We start from the raw sequence: 27,470 nt of genomic DNA, 5'->3' as shown, positions 1-27,470 counted from the left end.
GCTTGCTGGGCTTATTTGTTTGTTATGTTTGCATCTCCCTTTCTGGTTGTACCCATCCACCCTGGTTCATCTAGACATGGTAATGGCTTTCCTGGTTTGGCTGCTTGCTCTGTTTAGGCTCCTTCTCCAATATTACTTGCCTGTCCTGGCACTTCCTAGAGAAGGAAAGAATCTCTAGAGTTTCAAGTTAGTGGGGCTGTGGGGTAAAAGTAGCTTCTCAACTGGACTGTTTGCCATGACTAAGTCCCTCTTGCTGGTTTTGCCCAGCTGTCCTTTTATTAGGAGGAAGAGAGGAGAGTCTTAGGTCCCAAGTGGAAGGAGAAAGATTCCTCTGGCCATTTACTATTGGTGGGGTTCTAAATGCATCCCTCTTGCAGCTGATGGTGTTAGTCTTGATATCCTCTGACGTTGTCAAAGGGGATAACATTTGATCTGGGGAAGGAATGAGCCTACCTGGATTCCCTTCTGGTACTAGTTTGAGGTGCAAGATCTGGATGGACTTCTGTTGGGTTGGAGCAGAGGGGAGATGGGGAGAAGCACAAGACACACTACTGTTCTTCCAGTTCAGGTCTCAAACCAACTAACCCTTTTTCTGACCACCACTGAGTTCTTCTTTTTGTCTCCCAAGCCATTTATAATTTTATAATATTTTATAATTGTACTTAGCAAGGACACACAGAAACAGGTCTATGTTATCTTCTCTAGACTCAAAATCATAATGAATTCTTTGAATATTTATTGTGATATTGTTTATATTTCCTATAAATTTTGCTTCATGACTTTTCAGTGCTAAGTCATTCCTTTCTTGTGTGTGTGTGTGTGTGTGTGTGTGTGTGTGTTTGTGTGTTTGTGACTTCCCGCATCTTTTCCAGACAAATGAATCCATGTAATGATATATAAATGTATCAAGTCTAGAGTCTAATCAGCAGTAAAAGCAAGTCAAACAAGGTTTAGGCCCCTCCCATATTGAAATAATTCTCAGATGAGGAATTCAGATCCCTCTTTGCCTTATTTCCAAGTTTGAATACATTTTCTTAAAAGTATTACATTTTGATCATTAATAATGTCAAATATTATTTCTCAGCATAAAAATGATGGGTCTTGGTTTTGGGTTGATTATATCAATAGGTGAACATACAGTTTTGAGCAAACTAGAACCAGAGAGTTACTGTCTGACAAATTCAGAAGGAATTTGGTCTGGATCTTTAAAATGATATTTTACTATGAGGCTAGGAAACCAAGTCCAAGAAATTTTCCCTACCATATTTCACTTGAAATATTTATAAATATAGGTGAATGTCTCTCTTCCCAAGGTTCTGAAAGGCTGCTGATGTCCTTGGCCTGTCAGGAAGAACACATTCTTACTAAATGTGAGCTCTCTATAAGTCTAGAACAGATATTATGGAACAGAAATCTTTTATCTATGATTATTTTCATTTCATATACTGTAGTTTTTATTCTAGAAGTTCTGTTGGTTCTTTTTAAAAATGTTTATTTATTTTTATAGAGCACACGTGAGCAGGCAAAGGGCACAGACAGAGGGAGAGAGAATCCCAAGTGGGGCTTGGACTCAGGAACCTTGAGATCATGACCTGAGCCAAAAGCAAAAGTCAGATGCTTAACTGACTGAGCCACCCAGGCGCCTCCTATTGGTTCTCTTTTTTTATATCTCCTAATGCTTTTCTCATTATGTTCAGGTCCTTTTTATATCCTTGAGCCTATAAAGTTTGTTTATAACAGCTATTTTAACATTCTTGTCTGTTATTTCCGTCACCTTTAACATTAGTAATTATGGGCTCCGTTGGCTTGATTTTTCTACTATTTATGGGCCACATTTTCCTCCTTCATATTTTTATTACATACTGAATTTTATGAATTGAGTATTATTGTATGACTTCTTGCTTTAAAAATAATTGAACTTCTTTAAATTACTTGCAGGTTAGTTTCCTTTCAAGACTTGTTGTTACGTTCTTTTTAGGGCAGAGAGTAAATTTGCCGCACTTCTAAGTTATGGCCCTTTATGGTCTCTACTGAATGTTCTGTGAATTCAACAAGGTCTGTATGTTTGGGCTGGTAGGACCTTGGACAATTTCCAGACTTCTGTGATTTTAGAAATTGTTCATCTTACAGATTTTTATAATCTTTCTTTCTCTGGAAGTTGTTCTTGGTCAGTAATTCCCTCTTATGAAATAGTCTTCCCAGCAAATTCTAGCTTCCAGCCTCCTAAGCCTTCATTTACCCAAATCTCTGTCTATTAGATTTTTAAGCTGTGTTTGGGTGTCATCTCACTATACCTTAGTCAGGAAATTCCTTTTAGGCAGAGAGCCTGGACAGTGGGAGGCCTCACCTAATTTGTCTTTCTTTTTTCTGAGATAATAGTCTTGTGCTGCTTGTTTTCCATTCTCCAGAAATAGTTGTTTCCTATTCTTTACCTATTTTTCTACTTTTTTATGGTAGAAAGGTAATTCTGGACCTTGCTATTTTAATCTGACTGGAAGCATAAGTCCTTAATTTTGTTTGAGCCTGCATTGCCGTGACAAGTAAAGAAACAGTAAGAATATTGTTTCTGATGTTTGAGGAATCAGTGAGAATCAGTTACTAGTTTTAAACTGCTTTAGTTATAAAAGCATAGATACTAAATTGAGGATTAGGGATGCAACAAGTAGAAAGGAAAAGGGCTTCCTCACATACCATCAGAAAAGTAAAAAAATATAAAAGAAACCACAATTAATTTTCCTCATCATTTAATTCAGTCCTGTATAATTACATCGTATCCCTTGGATCGTGAATTAGTAGTTTGTTTCCATGTGGCCTGATGCTTCTGAATGTAAAGGATTCTAGTAGATCCTCCTGTAGCTTCGTAGTGTGGTCTGAAAATTGTCTAATTCATGCCAGCTTAAGCCCCACATCCTATATCTGTGAGTCTAATTCTTCAAGAATTTGTTAAATAAGTTTGTTAAATGAGTGAAAGAGAATGCAGGAGGCATTTCTGGTCACTTAGTGTATCCAGTTCATTGGCTTCCAGACATTATATCTGGGTAAGGATATAGTTAGACAAGGTCTACTCCATTTTATTTCTAAGCTTACCATTTTTTAAAAAAAAATGTTTATTTTTGAGAGAGAGAGAGGGAGAGAGAGAGGGGCAGAGAGGGAGAGAGAATCCCAAGCAGGCTCCACACTGTCAGTGCAGAGCCCAACTTGGGACTCGATCTCATGAACTGTGAGATCATGACCTGAGCCAAAAACCAAGAGTCAGATGCTTAACCATCTGAGCCACACCAGCACCCCAACTGACATATATTTTTTGAGAGAAAGTCTCAAGATGTGCTTGCTAAATTCAAATTTATTTCTATATAATATATTTTGATAATAGTCCATGAAAATAACCAAAGTTTCAGTAACATCTTGCTCATCTGGAAGCATGTGGAATACAAATTTGATCTGTGGTCTCTTTCCCCTTCAATTCTAAATGATAGTGTATCAGATCTCTTTTTTCCAGTGTCCTGGTCCTCCTCTTTCTGCACACCTGGTTGTTACTATGATCCAAAGACAAAATTTACTCAAAAAGTAAAATCTTTTCACAAAGTACTGAATTTACTGAAAATTTTTCGATAAATGAAAAAAGTCACAAAGATTAATGCCATAAATTAGAACCGTGTAAATCCACAAATTAAACGTTCCTTTTCTTTGAAGGCTTTTTAGCCATCTCATAGTTGGGAGTCTTTCATTGCCCTATTATCTCAAATAATTATCTGTCATCCTTGCTGTTCTCTTTCTCCTCATTTTTTTTAACATGGAATCATAAGCTGTCTTCCTTTGCTGCTCATACCGTGATATTAAGATCTCAACCTTCCACCTCATAGTTCTCAACCTTAACTGCTTGCAATAATGAGGGGACCCTGCCCCCAGAAATTTCGATATAAATGTCTCAGATGCAGCCCAGGCATGGGTATTTTTTAAACGCTTTTTAGATAATTCTTGAACTCCAGGAATTAGTCAAATTATTCTTCCAGATAGTTCTCTTTTTAAGAGGGTTTTTAGTGTTAGATGGTAAGAAAATAAAACTTCTAACTTCTCACATGTGGTTACATCTTTATAATCTGAAGGCACATAGCTTATTTCACATTTATTTCAATGTTTCAATTATTACCTTTTTTTTGTATTTTTATGCCAATTCTTGAAAGTTTGAGTTGTGAAATTTTCTTGTATTTTTCTTCTGTATTATCCAGGCACACAATCTGATTATTATGCCTATTTTCACTTCCTTTTGCTTTCAGTACTGTGTCAACTTTAACTGTGTAGAAATTCAATACCAGGTAAATTATCAGACGTGCAATTCTTCTCATCATTGCAATAGCCATGGAGTAAGTAATTTCAATTTTCATTTTAAGCAACATGTTTAACATTTCAGTAAACAGTTTGGAGACTTTTTAAAAAGCATTAAAATGACTAAAAATCATTTTCATGCTGCTAGGTGTCATTTAATAGTCTATAATTTATAACTTCAATCTTATTTTCTCAAGAAGTCTTGCCAAACTGTTTATTAGAGAAGATAAAGTAGAAACATTTAAGATGACTCTGGATGTATAAAGTATTTGGAAATATATGGTGCAAATGTGCTATATGCACCATGAATTATTATACAACCAAAATAATCTTATTTTCACAGAATAGAGGTAGAAACTAGTAAACAAGGTCATTAGAATTTTCTTACTAGTCTTGCTCGTTAGAATCTGGGCTGTTCTGTGAAACTATCAACTAAATGATAATTAGTGGCATGTTACTGGTAATTACCAATATTTGGGTCTGGTTGTGGAAAGAGATGAAGAATTTTTTAAAAAATGCTTTGGCAGCAGAAGCTAAATATACTTACTAAAGTATGAACAATTTCAAGAGAAAATTTGTGAAAATTATTGAATTTGTCTATTCAAGTTAAATTCTCTGGAATGGATAAACTCTCTGAAATAAATTCTCTGTTGAATAAGTATAGAATATTCATTGGTCTCTATTGAACCATCTTGGTCCACAAAAAAACGTTCTATTTTCTGATTACTCCAGATTTGCAACAATTTGAATCACTGCCATTGTCAAAATGGGTTTGCTCCTCCTGAATGCCTGGAGAAGAAGGGAGAATTTGGAAGCATAGATGATGGACACATACCTCCATCTGGTTAGTGTCTTTAAAATTTCATTATTCAAAGATAATATGTAAGAGAAGAAATTAAAATATAGATTCCAAGCTAGATTGCAAAACAACTGATACCAACAAGCATGGTTTTGTTTTATTTGTAAGATTTTTAAAAATCTAAGACGGTAGAAGTTTGTTCTGTACTTTTATATTTTTTTAATCTTTTTTTTAACATTTATTTATTTTTGAGAGACAGAGAGAGACAGAACATGAGCAGGGATGGGCAGAGAGAGAGGGGAACACAGAATCTGAAGCAGGCTCCAGGCTCTGACCTGTCAGTGCAGGGCCCAATGTGGGACTTGAACTCACGAGCCGTGAGATCATGAGCTGAGCCTAAGTTGAATGCTTAACCGACTGAGCCACCCAGGCACCCCTGTTTTATACTTTTATATTAATATTGATGTGGTTTACTAACAAAAAGTACACCCAATTAAATGTTAGACAATTTAAAAGTAGAAATTTCAGTGCATAAAATTTGACTAGTTAATTTAGATTGTTCACTTAGCGTTGTCTTATACAATTCTGGTTTAAAATAGTGTTTGTTAGTAGTTGTTATATTAATGCCACCAGAATTTTTCAAGCTATCTTTTATTCCTTTCTGCTGCATTGTAAGGGCTCTCATCTAATCTTTAGAAATATCCTCTCTAGAATCTCTTCCCTGAGTTTTCTGAGTAGTATTTTGAGTTTAAGCAGATCTAGGCAGGCCTGGGTATATCTGGGGGATAGTTCCTGGTTTTAGAAGATATTGGAGCCCACCTAGAATAACCTGGAATCAGAGGCTAGCCGTCCTTACCCCTTTCCTTTTGGGGAAAATAATGAAATTCCTTGGCAGATTTACATGAGGCTTGGATACTAGGGGAAAGGCAAACCTAGGGTGACCAACTTTTTACAGAGTTAACACACAGCCATGTTAGACTGTGTTTTAGAACCCCCCCCAAAAAAGGGAATAATAATTTAACATGCAACATATAAGTATATATATATCTATTTTTACATATTTATTTATTTTCACATAAATATGTATAAAATAGATGTTTATTTAAAATTATATTATTCTGTGTTATTGATTGTTTTGTTACATAAATGCTCTTATTTAAGCAAAACACTAATAGAGCTCATTACCAGTGTCAATTGATAATAGTTTACAGTACAACAAATTAAACGAATAATATATGTGAGCAAAAATATAACAATATTTAATAAGGATAATATTTTATAATATATTGTTTAATATAGCAATTGATGTTTACCTCTTTTTAAAAGGTCTTTACTGGATATTTAAATTTTGTAGGCTTTTCTGTTGTATATTATTAAGATTCATAAATGTAAGACTTTTCAAAAGGACAGTATAAATATAATAGGATTAAATATATGCTCTATATTTAACAAAAAATAACAATGACATGATTCTTTTTGTCCTCTGATATGGTCAGGTGTAATTTTGACCCTTTCCATTTAATTGTCCAATTATCCTTCTCTGAATTGCTTGCAGACTTTCAGACATCCTTTCTTTTAAGCAGCAGCAAAATGGAATAGAGCCAAATATATAATTCCTTTTGACTTGAAGCTCTGCTTTATCAAGCCACTTAATAAATTCAGGTGTCTGTCCATTGTGATGGCTTCAGCCAGGGATCTTTTCAACAAATGTATTTGAACATGGCATACTTTGGGCTTTATTTGCTAGACACAGTAGGTTTTTATAATTGTAGAAATTAGTTTGCAGGTCTCCAAAAACTTTCATTAGCTTTGTTTCTACAGGTGTCTTCTGGTAGACCAGGTATCTTATGAATCAGTTCCTTTGCATATTTAAATTCATCATACAGGCTACCCATTTCAAAAATTCTCATCATTTTTAAACAGTGCAAAGCACATTGGATGTCATAAGTAAATTTTTTTTTCTTAGAGAACATGATTTAAAGCATAGAAGTAATTTGAGTTTGTGAAATTTAAGTTTAATTACAAATAAATTACAATTTTAATTGGGACCTGAGAAGGTCCTGTTTAATTTCTTGCCTTTTTCTAGTTACATTTTTTGAATTCTTAAACAGCCTTATTTCCATTATTTCATTGTATGAGTTGATGTCACAGCCTATGTGAAATTTTTGTCCTAGGATTCACATATTATCAAATTGTTTCAGAGAAACAGTTTGTCAATTTGTTTTTACTGCAACCTTTCTTTCTATTTGAATCCTCAATGTATTGAAAAATTATAGAAATACATTCTTCTTGTCCAGCGTTTTAAGAAAAAGGTGTTATGTCAGGCCAGTATTTTCAACATATTTTCTATAGCCGGTAACACTAAGAGCAATCTTGTGCGTGTCCACTTCTGAAGAAGCATCACCTTCCATTTCATAAAGTTTAAAAAATCCCATTATGAGCTTCTACACACTTTGAGGAAACAAAAGTGACCAAAAGCTTTCATGATGAAAGCCTCTATATTACAGGTAAACATATCTCACTCCATTCAGCATTGTGTCCAAGGTGTGTAGGATATTTAGCAGGTAGGATCTTTTCCTTGTCTTTGATAAGAAGTTTATAGACTGGATGGGACTTGCAGAAGTTTACATTTGCACTGCCTGCTAAGTATGCATACAGATGAGCAAAGTCTAGTTTAGGTTTGAGCAAGATAACAAAATTTTTGCTTTATCTTATCTATAATTTCATTAAAATTTGCATAGAAATTAAGAAACCTTTTTTAAACTTCATTTTTGAAATCAAATTACGTCAGAGCTGGAGAAATACTTTGCTATCATATTCACTTGGTAGGACAGAATCCTTGCTACACTTAAGGGGCCAACAGATGTTATCAAAATTTTCACATTTTTCTCCCACTGGAAATTTTAGTGTAATCAGTGAATCAGGAAATGTAACTTCATTTGGTTTGGTAGGGGAATGAGTGATAGGGCAGTGCATGTTTGTTCCTATAGTGTGCTCAAGCTAATTTGCTGGTTATTTTTGTCGGGACTTTGGTGTCTTTTGGGGAGAGAAAAGTTTTTTGTTTGTTTTTTTTGGGAAACAAAAAGTGGAGTTGATTTAAACATACTTGCTTATTTCATCCAAGAAATTTGAGATTCAACCTCCAAATGTGCTTTCACATACCTATTGCATATTCCTTTTTTATTGAGATATAATTGACATATAGCATTATATTAGTTTCAGGTGTACAGTGTGATTCAATATTTGTATATATTGTGAAATGATTGCTATAAGTCTAGTTAGCATCCATCACATACATAGTTGTAGGTTTTTTTTTTTTGTGATGAGAACTTTTAAGGTCTATTCTGTTAGAAACTTTCAAATATGCAATACAGTATGACTTACCATAGTTACAATGCTATACATTACACTCCTAGGATTTATTTATTTTATAACTGGAAGTTTGTACCTTTGACCCTCTTCATCCATTTCATTTACTGCCACTCCCACACCTCTGGCAACCATCAATCTGTTCTCTGTATCTATGAGCTTGTATTTTTTTTTTTACATATAAATGAGATCATACAAATGTACTGTCTTTCTGTCTGACTGATTTCACTTAGCATAGTGACCTTGAGGTCTATCCATGTTGTTACACATGGTAAGTCTTCATTCTTTTTATGGCTGAATAATATTCCTTTATATATATATAACCCCATTTTTTATCCATTTATTCATTGATAGACATTTAAGTTGTGTCCATATCTTGGCTATTATAAATAATGCTGCAGTGAACATGGAAGTGCATATATAGTTTTGAGTTAGTGTTTTCATTTTCTTTGGCTATGTACCCAGAAGTGAAATTGCTGGATCATATGGTAATTCTATTTTTAATTTTTTTAAAACATGTGAGGTGATATCTCCTTATGGTTTTCAATGGTATTTCCCTCTTGATTAGTGATGTTGAGCATCTTTTCATGTATGTTAGCCATTTGAATGTTTTCTTTGGAAAAATTTCTATTCATGTCTTGTGCCCATTTAAAAATCAGATTATTTGTTGTTTTTTTTTTTTTGCTGGTGAGTTGGATGAATTCTTAATATATTTTGGATATTAACCCCTTATTAGATATATTATTGGCAAATATTTTCTCTCATTCAATGGGTTGCCTTTTAATTTTGTTGATGGTTTCCATTGCTGTGCAGCTTTTTAGTTTGATGTAGTCCCGCTTGTTTATTTTTGCTTTTGTTGTTTTTACTTTTGATGTCAGATTTCAAAAAATTATCACCAAATCAATATCAAGGAGCTTACTACCTGTTTTATTCTAGGAGTTTTATGGTTTCAAGTACATTCAAGTCTTTAAAACATTTTGAGTTAATATTTGTATATTATGTAGAATAGTCCAATTTCATTCTTTAGCATGTGGATAACCAGTTTTCCCAATACCATTAATTTAAGAGACTGTCCTTTCCCCATTTTATATTCTTGGCTCCTTTGTCATAAAATAATTGACCATATATGTGTGGGTTTATTTCTGCATCCAAATTATTTTTGTCATATTGTGTAATATGCTCTGTTTGGTTATTTATATTTTCAATCCAGTGGTATTAAAAATAGTCATGTAGGGTCACCTCATGATTGGGTGAGGGTCACCCAGTCTGGCTCTTGAGCTGGGCTCAGGTCATGATCTCACAGTTCATGGGTTTGAGCCCCATGTCAGGCTTTGTGCTGACAGTGCAGAGCCTACTTGGGATTCTCTCTCTCTCTCTCTCTCTCTCTCTCTCTGCCCCTATCTCTCTGCCCTGCCTCCACTCGTGTGCTATCTCTCTCAAAATAAACAAATTTAAAAAAAAATAGTCATTTAGTTTTCATGTTCAGTGATGTCCGGGTCATGCTGGTGTTAGTATTGTAATGATTCTGATTATCATCATCTGAGCTCTTAGAAAACATGATTATAATATTGACAATAAGAAAAATTATATTAGTACTCTCTTGACACAAAGCACAACAGTTAATCCAAAGACTAAGTCAAAGATGGACTGTTAATGATTTCAATACCCTTATGCTGCACACTTAAGTCGCATCACTCAAAATGAACCACAAATTAGGGGTGCCTAGGCGGCTCAGTCACTTAAGTGTCCGACTTCGGCTCAGGTCATGATTTCACAGTCTGTGAGTTCGAGCCCCGCGTCAGGCTCTGTGCTGACAGCTTAGAGCCTGGAGCCTGCTTCGGATTCTGTGTCTCCCTCTCTCTCTCTGCCCCTCCGCCGCTCATGCTCTATCTCTGTCTCTCAAAAAATGAATAGACATTAAAAAAAATGAACCACAAATTACAATTGTCAACATCTGTAGTCAGAGTTAAAAACAGCAACCATAGACGCGGATAATTTATGCTTACTCGTTTGTCCCCAAAACAACGTTGCTTTTAGTTCCTGTTTTTTTTTAACTTCCAAATGGATTTTGTTCTTCAACTTCAACCTTCCAAACCAGTTTTCATAACTCAGAAAATTTTGCATCTCAGTATTGGATTATTTGGTTTTTGAGACTTCCCATATGACAACTTTGATGGTCCCAGGCAAATGTTCATGGTTGCTTTCCCTATATCACTCTGGGCCCAAATGGCAGTAGAATGGTGGCACTTGAACCTGGGATCAGAGGAAACCTTTTAATCCAACTAGTTTCCTTTGGTCAGCTGCCATAAGGTCTGTCTTAATCCCTTATATTCTGGGGCCTGTATGTCTACTATGAAAGCTCCTCATGCAGGAAGAATCCTTTCTTATTCATGGATGAATCAGTGTTTTTTGTTTTATTAAGGCCTCCAGCTGATTGGATGAGGCCTACTCACATTAAAGAAAGCTATCAGCTTTACTTAGTCTACTGGTTTAAATGTTAATTTTATTCCAATTCACACTCACAGAAACACCCAGGATAATATTTGACCAAATATCTGAGCATGTTGTGGCCTAGTCAAGTTGGACACATAAAATTAACCAGCACACACACTAATAATAGTATTTGCTAATAGGAATATACTAGGAGTCCCTCGCTATAAAATTTTTTTGGTAGGGTGTACTTATCTGTATACATAGATTCTTCTTCTTTTTGTTTTTAAATTAATTAATTAATTAATTTTGAGAGAGACAGAGTGAGTGGCGGAGGGGAAGAGGGGGGAAAGAGGATCTGAAGTGGGCTCCGTACTAATAGCAGAGTGCCTGATGCAGGGCTTGAACTCTCAAAGCATGAGATCATGACCTGAGCTGAAGTCGGACACTCAATTTACTGAGCCACCCAGGCATCCCTGATTATTCTAAATAAACCTGGAATCTATCTATTTATGGCAGAATAGCCAGTTGGAGAAACTGGGTAATCTTGTAAGCTGCATAATTAACAGTGCCATTCATGACTACTTTACTCAAAGCTCTCATCTGTTTTTTTCTGAAATCATTCTGAATGTAGGGGAAAAAGGAAAAGAAGGGAAACTTTTAGGAGTTGCAGCTGGTGGATTCAAGCTCTTTCATGAAAAACAAAACAAAACAAAAAAACAAAAAAAAAAACCCACCTTTTTTCTGTACCTGATGTTTGTCTATAAAGTTTGGCAAGGGTAAGACCTCTGTTTTAGGGAGTCTGATTTAACAAACTCTTGAGCCATAAAGGCTAAGACATTTGGGGTAATAAAAGGGAGGAGGTGAAACACCATTAATAGTTAAATGCCTGAAAAATTCACTACATCTTTGGAATTAAGTAAAAGAAGCTTGAGGGAAGATTACTGGGGACTAATCTTAACCAATGTAAAATGGAGACCCAGAGTAAATAAGTGAATAAATATTCTTTCATGGTGGTTACTAGTAGTGCCTGTTAAAACTAGACAATAGGAGGTAAAGATGTAAGACCAGTTTTTTGGGTTTCTAGAAATCCTACTCATGTTCTGAGGCTTTCTGGGCATATATTACATTCCTTTTTGAATAACCCATGTGGCATCATTGATTATCCAAAAGACTATAAAAGTAGCTGAGAATCAATCTGCAGTACTTGGCCAGAGAGGATGCCCTCTTCATCTGATTCACTGGCTTTCTGATTACAAATATAATGTCATCCTCATTCCAGAGGTATTGGAAACCCCAATCACAAGCACAAAGTAGACTGGAAAAGTGTTGCTCCTAGCTTGAACTGACTTGAAAAATGCTACAGGAACTAAAAGAGAAGCACTGGGGCAGTCTTCAGAGGAGTATATTAAGCCCTGACCATGCACAACTGTAGCTGGGGGGTGGCTCCTCTACTTATCAGATCCTCCATTGTTTGAACTAGCAGAGAACAGTATTCTATACCAAATTAAAAAAAAAAAAAACTTGCCAATAAATTTTGGAGAAAGCAGAGCTTGATAACATTATAAACCCAGATCGGTGGCTAGTATATACAATAAGGTGGAAGTTGAGTACCCATATAGGTCAGATGCTCAGGAATGAATACAGATGTCAGCTGAGAATGAATAAGAACTGATGAGGAAAATGTAGATATTAACATCAGTCAAAAATGGGTCAAAGTCAAGTTTGGCCATGCATTCTACAAAATAATTCTAGAGCCATCTTAATTTCCTATGGCTATATATTTGATTAAAAACTTACTTAAGAGGAAAAAGACTTTTTTCTTTCTGTCTGGTGGCAGCTATCAGCTCAAAGGTAAGCCAAGATGGACAATTACAAGTACATCCAGGAGCTATGGAAGAAGAAGCAGTCCCATGTAATGCGCTTTCTTCTCGGGGTGTGTTGCTGGCACTATCGCCAGCTCTCTGCTCTCCACAGCCCCCTTTCCAGCCCCCCTAGCTGATAAAGCCCTTAAAGCCCACAGACTGGGAGTACAAGGCCAAGCAAGGTTATGTCATACAACAGATTCGTGTGCGACATGGTGGCCATAAATGCCCAGTCCCCGAGAGTGCTACCTATGGCAAGCCTGTCCATCATGGTGTTAACCAGCTAAAAATTTCCCAAAACCTTCAATCTGTTGCAGAGGAGTGAGCAAGGTGCTACTGTGGGGTTCTAAGAGTCTTGAATTCTTACTGGGTTGGCGAAGATTCCACATACAAATTCTTTGAGATTATCCTCATTGATCCATTCCAAAAAGCTATTAGAAGAAACCCCTACACCCAGGGGATCACCAAACCAGTCCACAGGCACAGGGAGATGGGAAGGCTGACATCTGCAGACCACAAGAGCAGTGGCCTTGGAAAGGGCACACTATCGGTGGTTCTCCCCATGCGGCATGGAGAAGATGCAATACTCTTCAGTTCTGCTGTTACCACTAATATAAATAATGCTTGTAAAATTCTTACCTAATAAACAATGTAGGACAGTAAAAAAATAAGAACTTAGTTAAATAATTTAGTTATTTAGTGAGTACTAATTTTTAATATTTAGAAAAAATATATAATGTAATGTAAGAGAAATTAAATGCCGCATTTCCCAGATTTAGTTCTCATGTATAGGTACAATCCCAATACTCTCTATGATATACATGTTTGAATTTTGGATAAGCTATATCAGAAAGAAGTTGAAGAAATGGTTGCAAGCATTAAACGTATACTTCATGAAGGAAGATTACCTTCAATCAAATAAATCTATACTATAAATCTACTATAGGGTGTAAGGTTGAAAATTCCTGAGCAATAAAGCACTAGTAGCAGCCCATTTTATATTTTATATGTTAGTTTAAATGTTAATTTATAAGTTAGTTTAATTCATATTTTATGTTAGTTTTAATAGTTTGTATGTTAGTTTAATATTGTAATATATTCATAAAATATGAGTGAAATGTTTAGTGTTTGGGAATAATGTTGGTAATGATATCCTCTACACATTTTCGTTTGGTTAATAAAATGTCTAATATAATTTGAAATTATGAGTATAATATGAAATTACCTATAACTTTCCATTATAGGTAAAAGTGATTTGGGGGGACAATCTACCACTCCTTCAAAACACCGATTTGAACTCATTTTCTACATTTCTCTACCTCTGCTCATCATCACTGCTGCTGTTGTAATAAAGCAGAATAAAATAAGAGAGCTGTGCTACAGGGGGGAAACTGAAAGTGACAGGTATATTTTTGTTTACTCTTACTAAATTCAATGAGTCAAGAAAAAAGTATTCCTGTTTCATCAGGGATAATCTAAGACAGGAGGTAGAACAATATGAGGCGAGGCCCAGGGAAATATTTCAAATCTGTCTGATGTCCTCCTTTTTTTTGTTGTTTCCTAGTTTTACTCCTTACTATAACCATTCATTTTACCACTAGTATCACTTTCAGAGGAGCTATAGCTGCCAAGAGTATTGTGGAGGTCTGTTCAGCCTCTTAGTCTACCAGTTCTGTCTTCGGGCTTCATGAGAATATGTAATACTGCATCTCAAGGAAGTTTTTAGATACAGGTACTCAGACCAGTGGCAAATGACTTTATTAGAATGGCTCTCTCAGCTGAAAATAGTATTTATGAACCTGCTTCCATAATATTTATTTTCCTAAGTATTGATGCTGCTAATTTATAAAAACATTTCTTAACCAGAAATTACATGTGCAGTTTATAACACAGGTTAGGACACAGAAGGCAGCGTCATGAAATGGGAAAAAATTACATTTTAGCCTCAGAAAACCTATTTTTAATGCCTAAATCTTGCATGCAGAAACTATGGCACCTTGAGCAAGTGATTTAATCTCTGTTCTTAAAATTATTCTCTATAAGAAGGACAGATTCCATATGTTTTTACTCCTATGTGGATCCTGAGAAACTTAACCAGACCATGGGGGAGGGGAAGAAAAAAAATGGTTAGAGAGGGAGGGAACCAAAACATAAGAGACTCCTAAAAACTGAGAACAAACTGAGGGTTTATGGGGGGTGGGAGGGAGGGGTGAGTGGGTGATGGGTATTGAGGACACCTGTTGGGATGAGCACTGGGTGTTGTATGGAAACCAATCTGACAATAAATTTCATAATAAAAAATATTATTCTCTATAACTCTATACAATGAGAGATAATAAGCTTCCCTTATTATTTTCAAAAGTATAATAAACTTTTGGGTATACAAAACTAATAAGTGAAATCACCACATTATCTGTAATCTGTTACACAAATATTTAGTCATAATTGTTAAGCCCCTTATTCATAATTTACTATGTTTTCCCACAGAGCGATTTACCTCTAGTTTTAACTTCCAGGAATTGGTAGAAAGAGAAGACATGAGTATATGTTATGAAAAGAAGAAAAAAATAGGAATATATAGAAAAATTAACTGAAATTTTTGACTGCTACTTTAAGGCTTTAGCTTAATTTTACCAGAGGAGTTAGGGGTATCATAGAAGCAAAGGGCCTGTCTGTATGTATGTGGGCTTATAAATAATTCAATAAATGTAAAAGTAAGATGAGAGGAGTTAATCAACAAAGCAAGGTGGCTGATGGCATTTGTTCTAATATTAAGCATCTATCTATAGATGAATGCATAAAGAAGATGTGGTAGATATACACAATGGAATATTACTCAGCTATAAAAAATAATGAAATCTTGCCATTTATAACAACATGGATGGAACTAGAGTGTATTATGCTAAGTGAAATCAGTCAGAGAAAGACAAATATGATTTCACTCATATGCAGAATTTAAGAAATGAAACAAAGGAACAAACAAGCAAAAAAAAAAAAGACAAACAAAAAGCAGACTCATACATACAGAGAACAAACTGGTTGCCAGATAGGAGGTGGGTTGAGGGAACGGATGAAATAGGTGAAGGGGATTAAGACTACACTTACCTCGATGGACACTGAGTAAAATGATTGTTGAATCATTATACCATACACCTGAAGGTAATATAACACTCAGAGTATGTTAATGTAATTCAAGAAAGACAAAAAAGAATTGTACCTGTTTTATTTTGTTGGAAAGAGACATTTAATGAGTCACTCTGTTTCTTTGAAAAATAGTCACTTAGTTGTTCAAGATTTAAAAATTTTCCCACTTAAAATAAACTTTGTCAATTTTATTGATCTGTGTCAGAAGAAAGCAGCAGTAACAGCAAATTATCCCCCAGTGAAAGGTGAACATAGAACAACGCGATTAACCATTATGCATTGTATGTTTTGATCATTGTTTAGGAGCACTTCAAAATTATTAATTTGAAACCAAAATATTTGTTCATAAGATTCTTTATGTTTCTCACTGTTAGTTAGCATTTATAATATGAAAAAAACAAAGCTTGCTTTCATGATATCTCAACCTCTCTTTACCAACCTACCCTAAAGGAGTGATTTTTGTGTACACTCACAAGCATCAGTAAGCACATAATTTGTGGGATTTTTTTTTTTGAGCATTGGTAAAGAGCACTTATATCTTTTTTTTTTTTTAATTTTTTTTTCAACGTTTATTTATTTTTGGGACAGAGAGAGACAGAGCATGAACGGGTGAGGGGCAGAGAGAGAGGGAGACACAGAATCGGAAACAGGCTCCAGGCTCTGAGCCATCAGCCCAGAGCCCGACGCGGGGCTCGAACTCCCAGACCGCGAGATCGTGACCTGGCTGAAGTCGGACGCTTAACCAACTGCACCACCCAGGCGCCCCAAGAGCACTTATATCTTAATGACATTTTACTGCCACATGTAAAGAACACTGATATTATAAGGGATATCATATGTGCTTGTAGTTACACTATTATCTTAGAAAAAAATAACTGCTAGTAAGATAAAGACTTGACATTTTCATTCATTTTACTGTCTTAACTCATCTGGGAAAGTAAATTTAGAGATGAGACTATGGAGTAATCAAACAGAATATTTTGTAAAATTATATATTCCTCATTTGTTATTGGTATATAAAAATTTCCCATACCATATGATGGGTAGAATATAAAAGGAGACAATATTTGATATAGCATCCCAGATTATTTTTCAAATTCTGTCTTCATCCTTGCAGGACAAAGTTGCATGCTATGATATTTGTGTAACAAATATTGAGATCCATGTCTGAATTGAGGGAATTCCTAATTTTAAAAGAAACTCTATTAAGTATGGACAGTCACCTTCTTAATCCTATTGTCAAGACTGACTGTTTTAGGTTCTACAAAAATTAGGCATATCATTGCTTTCTAGGTAAGACTATACTTTAATCCTTTTAATCACAATGAAATGCGTATTACAGGACAGAGAACAATCAAATGTAGTTTATTTCATGATAATCTCTATTAAAAGAGAAAAAGAAGAAATAATTGCACTCAAAGACTGGATGGAAACAAATAATTAAGGAAAGAGCAGAAATAAATAAAAAGGAAAATAAACAGAAAAATAACAAAAATGAGCAGAGAGGCGGATTCTTAAAAATAGTAATGCATATAATTAACTGAAACTACACTGTGTATAAACCTTCTTTCAAGTAACATCTTCTTCATTAAAATATACGTGTAATGTAAGTTTATGTGTAGAAGGATATGAGAATGACCATATGCTTAACTCATTGGAATGTGTATAATACATCCTTTACCTAACATTTTCTTTCATTAAGACAAGTGTTTGTAAATGTATCTGTTGAAGCATATGAAAATAGAAAAAAAATTAGTCAGTGGCTCAAAATAAAAAGAGAAAGGTTATAAAATACCAATGCCAGGTAATAAAATTGCATATTTTTAAAATCTTTTGGACATTAGAAAAAAAGATAATAATAGTGATAACTTAAAATCAATAAATTTAAATTTTCAGATGAAATATATGTGCTTTCCAAAAACATATCTTTCCCAAAGTAGAATAGAGAAAAAAATGCAAATATGAATAAGTCTTTCCCATTAAATATCTGGAAACTGTCACTTAAAACTTTCTCACAAAGTTGATACTTGGGCATATTGTTTTCATGGCATGCATCAGGAACAAAAGAGCCAAGATAAATTAAGCCAGCACTTCCTTAATTACATTATCTTATATTACATTGGCCAAACAAGTCACAATACCAAACCCAATGAGGGGATGTGTGTGATATACTCCACCCACTCTAATAGGAGATACTAAAAGGCCACACGGCAAAGAGCATGGATGAATAGACATATACCAGAAAAAGAATGAAGACATGGGAAAGTAATTCAAACTATTATATCTTTCAAATATTTAAAAAAGAAGTAATACCTGTCTTACACTAGTCATCTGGAGAATATAAAAAGAAGCGTATCCCAAGTTTCTCCATGTGGCCAGACTAACTTTAATACCAAAACTTGACAAAAGCTCTACTAGAAAGGAAAATTATAAATCAATTTCTGATTAAAGATGCAGCAATTTTAAATAAGACATTTCCAAATAAATCTAGTTAGCATTGTAAAAGATAATTAGCCATGGAGGGGAAGGGTGAACTAATAACGATAAGTTCATTTAAAATTAGAAAGCCAATATGATATAATTTACCATATTGATAGAAGAGAACAATTATGTGATCATTTCTATAGGTGAAGAAAAAAATAGCCTTTCACTATAAAAATGCCCACTTAACCAGTGATAGAAGGAGGCTATTGCAATTTGGTAAAGGAAATTTGAAACAAGAAAATATACAGCAAACATTCCAGTTAATGCTGAAATTGTGAGTGTTTACCCCTGAGATCAGGAACATATTTCACAATTGTATTCTTTTTCAACATTGTATGGGTGATCCTAGCCAGGAAAATAAGGTAAGAAAAAAAAGTAGAAATATTGGAAATAAAGAATGAATAATGTCATTGTTTGTAGATAGTATGACTGTGTACATAGAAAAGTCTAAGAAATTACAAACAAATTAGAATTAATAAATGAATTTAAGGTTCCTGGATACAAGGCCAATATATAATCAGTTTTTTTAATGTTTGTTTATTTATTTATTTATTTATTTATTTATTTGAGAGAGAGAGAGACAGAGAGCCCACAAGTAGGGGAGGGCAGAGAGAGAAACACAGAATGTGAAGCAAGCTTCAGGCTCTGAGCTGTCAGCACAGGGCCCAATGCAGGGATTGAACTCACAAAGCCCAAGATCATGACCTGAACTGAAGTGGGCTGCTAAACCGACCAGGCACCCCAAGATTTTATTTTTAAGTAATTTCTATACCCAGTGTGTAGGGGGGGACAGAGGATCTGAAGTGGACTCCATGCTGACAGGCTGACAGCTGCAAGCCCGATGTGGGGCTCGAACCAACGAACAGTGAGATCTTGACCTGAGTCAAAGTCGTATGTTCAACTTGACTGAGCCACCCAGGCACCCCAATATAAAATCAACTTTAACTTTATACATACACAAGCAACAAACAGTGAGAAAATTAAAATTGAAAAATGCAACTATATATACTTTGTGTATGTGTGTATGTGAGAGAGAGAGAGACAGACAGACAGATACAGAGACAGAGAGACATACATGGGAATGTATTCAGTGAGAATATGAAAGAGATTTATACTTGAAATACAAAATATTGCTGAGAATTTTAAGAATACCTAAATCAATTGAGGAACATGGTGTGTTCAATATTTTAAGATATAATTTTTTCCCAAATTGATCTATAGATTTAATGCAATCCTAAAATAAAAATCTTGACATTATTTTTGATGGAAAATTATAAAATGATTGTAAAATTTTTGTGAAAATAGAAATATAATAACATAATGTTGAAGATGAAAGAAAAAGAAAACTTTCACTGCTTAATATCAACACTTTCTATTCAGTGATCCATTAATTCTTGTTTGTGTGTGAGGTAGTGATAAAAGTTTATTTTTCCCATATAGATATATAATTGATCCACAATTGTTCAAAAGAACATTCTTCTCTCCACCACATAGCAGTGGCGCCTTAAGAGTGGAATCTCTATTTTTTTTTGTTGGTTCCAAAAACAGACCCACAATATACACGTGTCTTATTTACTCTTGTTTTTAATTTTTTAAAAACATTTATTCCTTTTTTTAGAGACAGAGACAGTGTGAGCAGGGGAAGGACAGAGAAAGAGGGAGACAGAGAATCCAAAGCAAGTGCCAGGCTCTGAGCTGTCAGCACAGAGCCCGACGTAGGGCTTGAACTCACAAACTGTGAGATCATAACCTGAGCCAAAGTCAGATGCTTAACCCACTTGAGCCATCCAGGCACCCCATGTCTTATTTACTCTTAAGTATAGTTGGCTATATTTATATTAGAAAAATATGTTAAGTCAAAACCTGTCACAAGAAACACAGGTCATACATTATTTACACTATATGATGATAAAAAGGATTAATTCACCAGAAATATATATATATATACGTACATACATATATACATATATGTATGTATACATATAATATATGTATATATATGTGTGTATATATATATATATATATATGCACCCAACATCAGAGCATCTAAATATATAAAGCAAACGTTGATAGATATGAACAGAGAAAGCCATAGACAGCTATACAGTAAAAGTAGGAGACTGCAGTATCTCACTTTCAATAATAGAACATCCACACAGCAAATCAACTTAAAAAGAACACCCTTGAGCAACCCTATAGACCAATGGGACCTAATAGACATATATGGAACAGTCTACCCAACAGTAGCAGAATATAAATTCTTAAGTGTACATGAAATATTCTTTAGTATAGATGAAGTATTAGTTGACAAAAGAAATCCTAACACATTAAGAAAATTTATGTCATACCAGGTATCTTTTCTGACCACAATGGAATGAAACTAGAGATCAGTAGCAGAAGGAAAACTGGAATATTTACAAAAATGTAGAAATTAAACAGTACATTCTTGAAAAACCAATGAAGAAGAAATAAGAAGGAAATTAGAAAACTTTCTTTTGGAGTATTTTTAAAGAAAATATCTTGAGACAAATGAAAATGAAGACACAGCATACCAAACACAGCTTAGGGAAGCCTGGGTGGCTCAGTTGACTGGTTAAGTGTCAGACTTCAGCTCAGGTCATGATCTCACAGTTCATGGGTTCTAGCTCCACATCCAGCTCTGTGCTGACAGCTCAGAGCCTGGAGGCCTGCTTCTGATTCTGTGTCTCCCTCTGTCTCTCTGCCCCTCCCCCACTCAGGCACACATACACACACACACACACACACACACACACTCTCTCTCTCTCTCTCTCAAAACTAAATAAACATTAAAAACAATTTTAAAAAGTAGTGCTTAGAGGGAAGTTTATATCAATAAAGGCCTACTTTTTTTAAAAAGTAGAAAGATCTCAACAACCTAATTTTACACATCGAGAAATGAGGAAAAAGAAGAACAAACTAAAGCCCAAAGTTAGCAGAAGGAAGGAAATAATAGAGATTAGAGCAAGATAATAACAAAATAAAGAATAGAAATGCCCAGGTGACTCAGTCAGTTAAGTGTCCGACTTTGGCTCAGGTCATGATCTTGCAGTTCGTGAGTTTGAGCCCTGGGCTTTGTGCTCAACAGCTCGGAGCCTGGAGCCTGCTTCAGATTCTGTGTCTCCCTGTCTCTCTGCTCCTCCTGCATTCACTCTCTCTCTCTCTCTCTCTTTTAAGAATAAACAAATATTAAAAAAATGTTTTTAAAGAATAGAAAAGCAATTGAAAAAATCAACAAAAGCACTGTTTTTTAAATGAAAATTAATTAAACTTTAGCTAGACTAACACAAAAAGAGAGAAGACTAATATGAATAAAATCAGAAATGAGAGAGAAGACATTACAACTGGTTTTTGTAAGCAAATAAAGTCCAGGATAGACTGGCTTTACTGGTGAATTCTACCAAACATTTAAGGAATAATTAATGCCAATCTTCCTCAAACTCTTCCAAGATATTGAAGAAGAGGGAACACTTTCAATCTCATTTTATGAGGCCAGCATTACCCTGACACCAAAACCATACAAGGACACCACAAGAAAAGAAAACCATAGGCTAATATCTGTGACTGGTATAGATGCAAAAGTCCTCAGCAAAATACTAGCAAAGTTCAACAGCACATTAAAGGATCATCCCCATAACAAAGTGATATCACAGGGTTGTAAGGATGGTCCGACATACAAAAATTAATCAATGTGATATCTCACATTAACAAAATGAAGAATAAAAAATGGCAGGGTCATTTCAATGCATACAGAAAAGGCATTTGACAAAATTGAAAACATTTTTATGATATAAACTTTTAACAAATTAGGTGGAAGGAGATTACTTCAATATAATAAAGGCCATATATGAAAAGCTCACAGCTAATATCATACTCAACAGTAAAAAACTTACCACCACATCTTACTAAATCTAGTAGTGGAAGCTCTAGCCAGGACAGTTAAGCAACAAAAAGAAAATAAAGGCATCTAAATCAGAAAAGGAAGAAGTAAAATTGTTCCTGTTTGCAGGTGACATGATTTTATATTTTGAAAACCCTAAAAGTGCAATAGGATCTGCTGAAAAATAAAATACTTAGGAATAAACTTAAGTAGGATGGTGAAAGACTTGCGTATTGATAACTGCGAGACATTGATGACAGAAGTTAAGTAACACACAAATGAGAAGACATAGGTTTTTGATTGAAAGAATTCATACTGTTAAAATGTCCATACTACCCAAAGTTATCTGCAAATTTGATAACATTTCTATGGTATTTTTGACAGAAATACAAAAAACAATTCTAAAACTCATGTGGAACCACAAAGTACCCTGAAGAGCCAAAACATGCTGAGAAAGAAGAACAAAGCTGGAAGCCTCACAATTCCTGATCTCAAAACATACAGATGACCCTTGAACAACATGAGTTTGAACTGTGTGGGTCCACTCACACACAATTTTTAAATAAATACAGTATAGTGCTATAAATGTATTTTCTCTTCTTTATGATATTCTTAATCTTTAGCTTACTTATTAATACAGTATATAATATATATATATATATAAATTGAAGAAGAGGGAACACTTTTATGAGGCCAGCATTGGCTGTTTTAATTGACTATTTTTATTGACTGTTTATATTTTAATTGACTGTTTATATTATCAGTAAGGCCTCCAGTCAACAGTAGCCTATTAGTAGTTAACTTTCAGGGAAGTCAAAAGTTATACACAGATTTTCAACTGCAGGGGGGGTTGGTGCTCCTAATCCCTGTATTGTTCAAGGGTCAACTGCATTGCAAAGCTACTATAATCCAACAGTATGGTGCTCATATAAATACAGATACAGACCAATGGAACAGAATAGAGGGCTCAGACATCAACTCATGCATATATATATATATATATATATATAGTCAACTGATCTTTGAAAAAAGTGCTGAGAATACACAATGGGGAAGAGAGTCTCTTTGAGAAATGGTGCTGGGAAAACCTGTAGGATATCCACATATAAAAGAATGAAATTTGACCCTTTCTTTACACCATACACAAAAACAATTCAAAATGGATTAAACACTTAAATGTAAGACCTGAAACTGTAAAACTCCTAGAAGAAAACTTAGGGGAAAATCTTCATGACACTAGCCTTGGCAGTGATTTATGGGGTTGCTTATTTTCAAAAAACATTTTTCGTATTTTTAATGTATTATCAAATTTTATTAAAATATATAGGATACTTTGGTAAGTATACAAGTTAAAGAGAAGTTTCTCATAATCACAGTATTCAAGAAAAATTTCCTTTAACAATATAGATGCATATCTTCTTAAATGTTTTTCTAAGCAAAACATACATATACTTTTTTTTTTACTTAGAGACTATTATGGACAACTTTTAATATCTGAAGATATAGGTCTATGTCATCATTTTGTGACATATAGTATTCAATTTAAAAATGAAAAATAACTCATTTTAAAAATCTATCATTATGAATATTTAGACTACTTCCAGTTTTTCATTGTTGCAAACACCCTGTAATAAACATTATTATATAAATATACCTTTTAGAGCAATTGTCCAATTATAGTCTCAGAATAAATCCCTATAAGAGAAATTCATCAAAACATAAATATAATATATACACTATCATTGTCTTTGATACCTATCGCCAGATTACCTAGTTGTAGTGATAACCACCAATCCATTATATCAGGTTGTAACTTTTATAAGTTGGTTACTATTAAGTAGTCAGTTGCATATGTGAATGGTATACTTTCTGAACTATAGAATAACTTAAATTTTAGTTTATTTTTCTATCTTATTGAATTTTCTGTTACTTTCCACTGTGTCATTTAGTAATGAGCTATTTCTATAACAAGCGCAGCACAAATAGAAAATACACAATACAGGGGTGCCTGGATAGTTCAGTCAGTTTAGTGGCAGACTCTTGGTTTTGGCTCAGGTCATGATCTCATGGTTTGTGAGTTTGAGCCTTGGGTAGGGCTTGCGCTGATAGCATGGAGCCTGGTTGGGATTCTGTCTCTCCCTCTCACTCTCTCTCTCTGTCTCAAAATAAATAAATAAACTTTAAAAAAAGAGAAAATACACAACATACTTATCTGAGATTACAGGAATTTTTGAGACTTTCTTTATGTGAGAGAAGCTTAGTGTATTTTTACCCTCTCCCATCTCTCATTGCACTGATTTTTGTTATGTAAATTGGAATTTTAGACCTAGCCTACCATTAATAAATTCCCGTTTTTAAAACATGCCTTATTTTGGTTCCAAAATTTTTGTCATTTTCAATTTTGTACTGAAGTTTTCAACAAACATTTTGACTTTATTTTATGCTTAACTGGTTTCATTTTTCATTATAAAGGGTGATATTTAGATTTTAATTACATTAAGATCCTTTTCCATACAGAGACATTGGTATTCCCAAATCTTACCTTGACTGTCCTTTCTTTCTTTTTTTAATGTTTATTTTTTTTCTCTTGAGAGAGAGAGAGAAAGGGAGAGAGAGAGAGACAGAGAGACAGAAAGAGAGAGAGGGAGACACAGAATCCAAAGCAGGCTCCAGACTCTGAGGTTTCTGCATGGAGTCGGATGCTGGGCTCGAACTCATGAACTATGAGATCATGACCTGAGCAGAAGTTGGATGCCCAACAAACTGAGCCATCCAGGTGCCCCTTGACAGTCCTTTCTTAATTCATTCAATAAATTGTATCTGTATGTGAGTATGTGAATCATTCTGGTTCTTATGACAATTGTAACAAGCAATAAACATTCATTTCAAAAATACAGGTATGCAAAAGAATGAAACAGTGATCATTAATTTTAGCACCCAGGATGATTATTGTTAAAATATTTTAATATATAGTTGCACACATGTGTGTGTGCATATATATTGGTGTTTTTATATTTTACCAAATGTGATTGTACTTAGAATTATTGCAATTTTTTTCTTTTTTATTCTAAATTAAAATTCATATATTTAGAATGGAAATTTCAAAGTACTTTGTTTTATTGACCTAAATAGTTTCTGAACATAGGCAAATGAACAACTTACAGAATTTTAGGAAGCTGCTTCTATTACAAAACTAAGAGTATTTGCAGTTGAGGTAACAAATAATTGATTTTCTGGAATTAATTTTTATTTCCCTGATCCTTTCCCTTCAGTTAATTATAACCTTCAAGTTATTTGTGTTAGGGCTTGAAAAAAAGAGAAAAAAGCACCACTGGCATTTTGTTTGTGTTATATTCTATTTTGTTTTCTCTTGCAGCAACAGTCTGTAACAACATTGGCCTGGAGAAAGGACATTACCAAAGAAATCCTCAGAAACTGAACTAAACCAAGAAGGGAAAAATAATTTCACCCTCAACTCTGTTGTCACTACTGACGGTTTAAAGTATGAAATAATAAATCATCAGCACTTGCATCACCAAAATTATGTCTGATGTTTTCTTTGTATTTTCAGTCTCAGCTTCCACCCTATGTACTCCAACATGAATCCATCAGAGGCTCTGAATCAGGTGAAAGCAGCCTAAGACCCTCATCTCATGAAGCCAAGAGGGCCTGCCAGTTCACTCTCAAGAGTGAAGTATACAGTGTCGCGTTTTTCCCTTAGGCTCCTTAGGTTGACCCGAGTCTTCTTTCCTCAGTCCAACCTCCCTTCTTCTCTTCAGAGCTCCTGGCTTTCAGCTAGCCTGTGACTTGCCCCAGTGGCACTTATGAAGATAGGATCCAAATTCAATCCAATGCTTCTCTCTTTGAAAGCTATATACATGCTTGAGCCTGTTGAGACTCCTATTTACCAAGAGCAGATTTACTGTAGAGCTAAGGAAGCAAAAGCATCAGGGCCACTTACTTACATAGGGCTCTTTTCAAAGTCAGGACCCAATTTTATATTCTCTTTTTCAGAGATAGTTCATCAAATTTGATAGAGTTTGGGCCCTACAGAATCTGAATTTTCCTCTTTGCCCCAACCTTGGCAGTGGTGTGCTGGAGCCAGTTCGTTCCAGCTTACAAGAATTCATTACTAAAATTTGAGAAATTTTGCTCTCATATAAAAAGACAACAAATTTTCGGGGTGCCTGAGTGGCTCTGTTGGGTTAAGCGTCCGACTTTGGCTCAGGTCATGATCTCATGGTTTGTGACTTCAAACCCCGCGTCGGGCTCTGGGCTGATAGCTCAGAGCCTGGAGCCCGCTTTGGATTCTGTGTCTCCCTCTGTATGCCCCTCTGCTGCTTGCACTCTGTCTCTCGCATTGTCTCAGAAATAAATAAATATTAAAAAAAATTTTTAAAAAGACAATACATTTTGGTGAAGATGTGGAGAAATTGGAACTGTTGCCCACTGTTGGTGGGAATGCAAAATGGTGCAACTCTTATAGGAAAAAGTATGGTAGTTTTGGTATGGTAGAAAAGTATGGTAGAAAACTACCATATGATCCGGCAAAGATGGAGAAAAATCAGTTTGCTTTTAGATTAGAAAAGGGAGATGGATATTGAAAATAGGAGGGTGCCACTGAAATAAAATGTTTTGCTTCCTGGAAGACCACTTCTCTATTACTCATAATTTTATACAAATTGTGTAAAAAGCCAGTGAAAAGTTGGAAATTGGGTGGTTGTGTAAAGCTTTGAGGGTTTAGAAAGCTTATGAAAGAAATTGAAGAAGACACAAAAAAATGGAAAAAGATTCCATGCTCCTGGATAGGAAGAACAAATATTGTTAAAATATCGATACTACCCAAAGCAATCTACATATTCAGTGCAATACTGATCAAAGTAACACCAGTATTCTTCACAGAACTAGAACAAATAATCCTAAAATTTGTATGGAGCCAGAAAAGACCCCAAATAGCCAAAGCAATCTTGAAAAAGAAAACCAAAGCAGGAGGCATCACAATCCCAGGCTTCAAGCTATACTACAAAGCTGTAATCATCAAGACAGTATGGTACTGGCACAAGAACAGACACTCAGATCAATGGAACAGAATAGAAAACCCAGAAATGGACCCACAAACGTATGGCTAACTAATCTTTGACAAAGCAGGAAAGAA

General features: G+C 34.7%; 1 protein-coding gene across 1 annotated transcript in view; it reads left to right on the top strand.

The window, feature by feature from the left end:
* Positions 1-25,856, top strand: part of LOC106978399 (disintegrin and metalloproteinase domain-containing protein 5-like) — a 69,164-nt gene extending 43,308 nt beyond the window's left edge. Inside the window, exons 7-11 of the mRNA XM_015076099.3 lie at positions 4,278-4,364; positions 5,059-5,170; positions 14,034-14,193; positions 16,128-16,178; positions 25,692-25,856. Of these exons, the coding sequence (XP_014931585.2) occupies positions 4,278-4,364; positions 5,059-5,170; positions 14,034-14,193; positions 16,128-16,178; positions 25,692-25,704 (423 nt within the window). The 3' untranslated portion in view covers positions 25,705-25,856. The remainder of the gene's footprint in view (positions 1-4,277; positions 4,365-5,058; positions 5,171-14,033; positions 14,194-16,127; positions 16,179-25,691) is intronic.
* Positions 25,857-27,470: the final 1,614 nt, after the last annotated feature.

This window comes from Acinonyx jubatus, chromosome B1, assembly GCF_027475565.1.
Source record: "Acinonyx jubatus isolate Ajub_Pintada_27869175 chromosome B1, VMU_Ajub_asm_v1.0, whole genome shotgun sequence".
NCBI lineage: Eukaryota > Metazoa > Chordata > Mammalia > Carnivora > Felidae > Acinonyx > Acinonyx jubatus.
The sequence above is the reverse complement of the archived record's forward strand: the minus strand, read 5'-3'. Positions and strand labels throughout refer to the sequence as shown.